Raw genomic sequence first — 2,518 nt, 5'->3', positions numbered from 1 at the left:
ACTCTTTGATTGAATTAAGAACAAAGGCAGGATGCTTTGCTGTCAACAAATTCTTTAAGGTGGGGGGACACTTGCAGTACTCTGGTGGGATAACAAAGGCTTAATGGCTCTCTGGCACATGGAAGATGCTCACTTCTTGTCCCATGTGACTCCAGGCATCTGAAAGAACTGCCTCTGATCTAGACGGAGTCTAACAAATAAGAGGGATTCAGAAAAGTGATGTCACAATTACCTTAAAAGGGACTTGGGACTGGCTGAGACTGTGCTGAGCTGTTTGTGCCCCCGGGAACCAGAGCCCCAGGTAAATTATGTCAGCAGAACCTCCCAAACTACTGAAGACCCCCACCCATCCAGCCTCTCTCCGTCTACCTGATGGTGCCCGGGAAAGGAACTGTTCACCATCTCCTATGAGAGGGTACCTCATCCCTAGCCCTTTGCCAACCCGACGGACTAGGACCTTTTCAGTGACTGTTGCATCTGAGGGACCCATCTACAAGGGTGTCTGTAAGTGCTTTTACCGTTCCAAGGGGCATGGCTTCATTACACCAGCAGATGGTGGCCCTGACATCTTCCTTCTTATCTCTGATGTGGAAGGAGAATACATGCCTATGGAAGGAGATGAAGTCACTTACAAGATGTGTTCAATCCCACCCAAGAATGAGAAGCACCAGGCTGTGGAAGTTGTCATCACTCACCTGGCACCAGGCACCAAACATGAGACCTGGTCAGGACATGTCATCAGTTCCTAGGTGGCCTCCTGGTACCCCTGCTTCCTCTCTTCTCCCCAGCTTGGCTCTCCTGGAGGACACTGTTTTGGGAGGGGAGGTGGGACAAGTTTTGGGGACAGACAGATGAGTTATGAGTAAATTTCAGCCAAGGGATGGGAAGGGAGTGGGAACTCAAGGGTCAAATTGTTAGATGTGACTTAATTGCTGAAGAAAGGAGAAAGGGGGGACCAGGGGCCAGGGGCAGGGGTGAGGGGGGATGTGTTTTGATGCCTTACCCCCTGAAATGTATTAATTTTTTTAACAAGAGGAGGCTCAGTAGCTGAGTGGAGGATTAAACTTTAAGCCCAAGAAGATTTAGAAAGGGCAACCTTTTGGGATGTGTTATTTTCCTAACATTCTGACTGGGCAACTGTTAGCTCCAGCTTCCACATAGATGGACCTGCTCCCTGTACCTGTATGTGCCAGGGCCTTTACACCACCAGTTACAGCTCTGGGACAGAGGCCTAAGAAGGGGCCTAATGGATAGTTTGGATTTTCTTCCCTGAGGCCCCAATCCTATAGTGACTCAGCTTGTCCCCTCTCAGTGTCCTTAGCTAGTCTTAGCCTTTGCCTTAGCCTTGAGCCAGGATTACTGATTAGTTAGAATGGGGATGACCTGAGGATGATGGAGACTTGGGAGAAGCAGTTGAGTTCAGGGAATGAATCTCTGGATTCTTAAGAAGTTGTTTCAGTGCCTTTCTTGAGAGGGTACCATCTAAGGGTGGGGAAGCAGGAGGGCCAACCAGCTGGCCAGAGGAGAGGGATTGATGGGAGAGAGATTAGGCAGCCCAGCCCTTATGTAACTCCCAGGATCCCATCTGGGTACTGTGGAGAGTTTCAGTCATGCAAAGTTGTAAGACAGAATCCCTCATTCCTGCTGTAAAGCCTTACATTTTTCTACTTTTGAGGCCCCAGTATGAGGACATCCCTGCTCTTAATGAAGCCTTGGGCTTTGATGCTTAGGTGCCAAGTTTGGGTCCATCTCTCTGGTTTTTTGGCTGTTTTGTGCTCTGTTTGAACCATTATACTGTGGAAGGTGGTACAGTGAGGGCTCCTGTTTAGAACACAAAACCATCTCTTAAGGTTTGTGCTGCAACGCTAGCTGACCGAGGGGGGTAATTACTTGCTTTCTGACAACCTGAGTAAAGTGAACATTTTAAACATATTTTGGATGGTGACTTCTTATTTTAAATGTGACATATTAAATGTTTAGTTTTTTTTTTTTAGTGATTAAGGTTCCTGCCTTAAACCAGATACAATTGCATGTGTGCGCTTGTCTTGCTACAAGATTGCACGTACTGTACATATTTAAATTATTTTTTTAAGTAAATGAGCCTTTTGGATTTTCTTTGTAATTGTTTTTTTTGCATTTATAGTGGTTGCTATTTAAAAGGAAAAATGTATGCTATATTCTGAATTTTGTGGTTTTTAGAAAATGATTAAAACATTTTAAATGGCTGCTTATTTGCTGATGATTTAAAACTGAAGTTCAAGAATTAACTGCTTGTTAACTTTTATTGAAAATGGCTAAAGTAAAGTTCCTTAACTTAAAAAAAAAAGGGATTTGGGAAAAGGAAATAATTGACTAGGACTTTGAATACAGAAGGTGCTAGAGGGGACAGCTCCAAAGCTCAGTGGAGGTTTGGTAAGGGAATAGTCATATGTGGTGAGAGGTCTTTTCTTTACCTGATCCACTCTTTGAATTTATTTAATTAAAAATTATAAAATAAATATCTCCAAGGAATTTTAAT

General features: G+C 44.1%; 1 protein-coding gene across 1 annotated transcript; it reads left to right on the top strand.

Moving 5' to 3' along the window:
- The first annotated feature begins 260 nt into the window (after positions 1-260).
- LOC100011607 (calcium-regulated heat-stable protein 1-like) lies at positions 261-1,932 on the top strand. Its single transcript, XM_056808056.1, has one exon. It carries the CDS (start codon positions 309-311, stop codon positions 747-749), a length of 441 nt encoding a protein of 146 aa, XP_056664034.1. The 5' UTR covers positions 261-308; the 3' UTR covers positions 750-1,932.
- The last annotated feature ends 586 nt before the right edge of the window (positions 1,933-2,518 follow it).

This window comes from Monodelphis domestica, chromosome 8 (genome assembly GCF_027887165.1).
Source record: "Monodelphis domestica isolate mMonDom1 chromosome 8, mMonDom1.pri, whole genome shotgun sequence".
Lineage (NCBI taxonomy): Eukaryota > Metazoa > Chordata > Mammalia > Didelphimorphia > Didelphidae > Monodelphis > Monodelphis domestica.
Note: the sequence above shows the minus strand (reverse complement) of the source record. Positions and strands in the feature narration are given on the sequence as shown.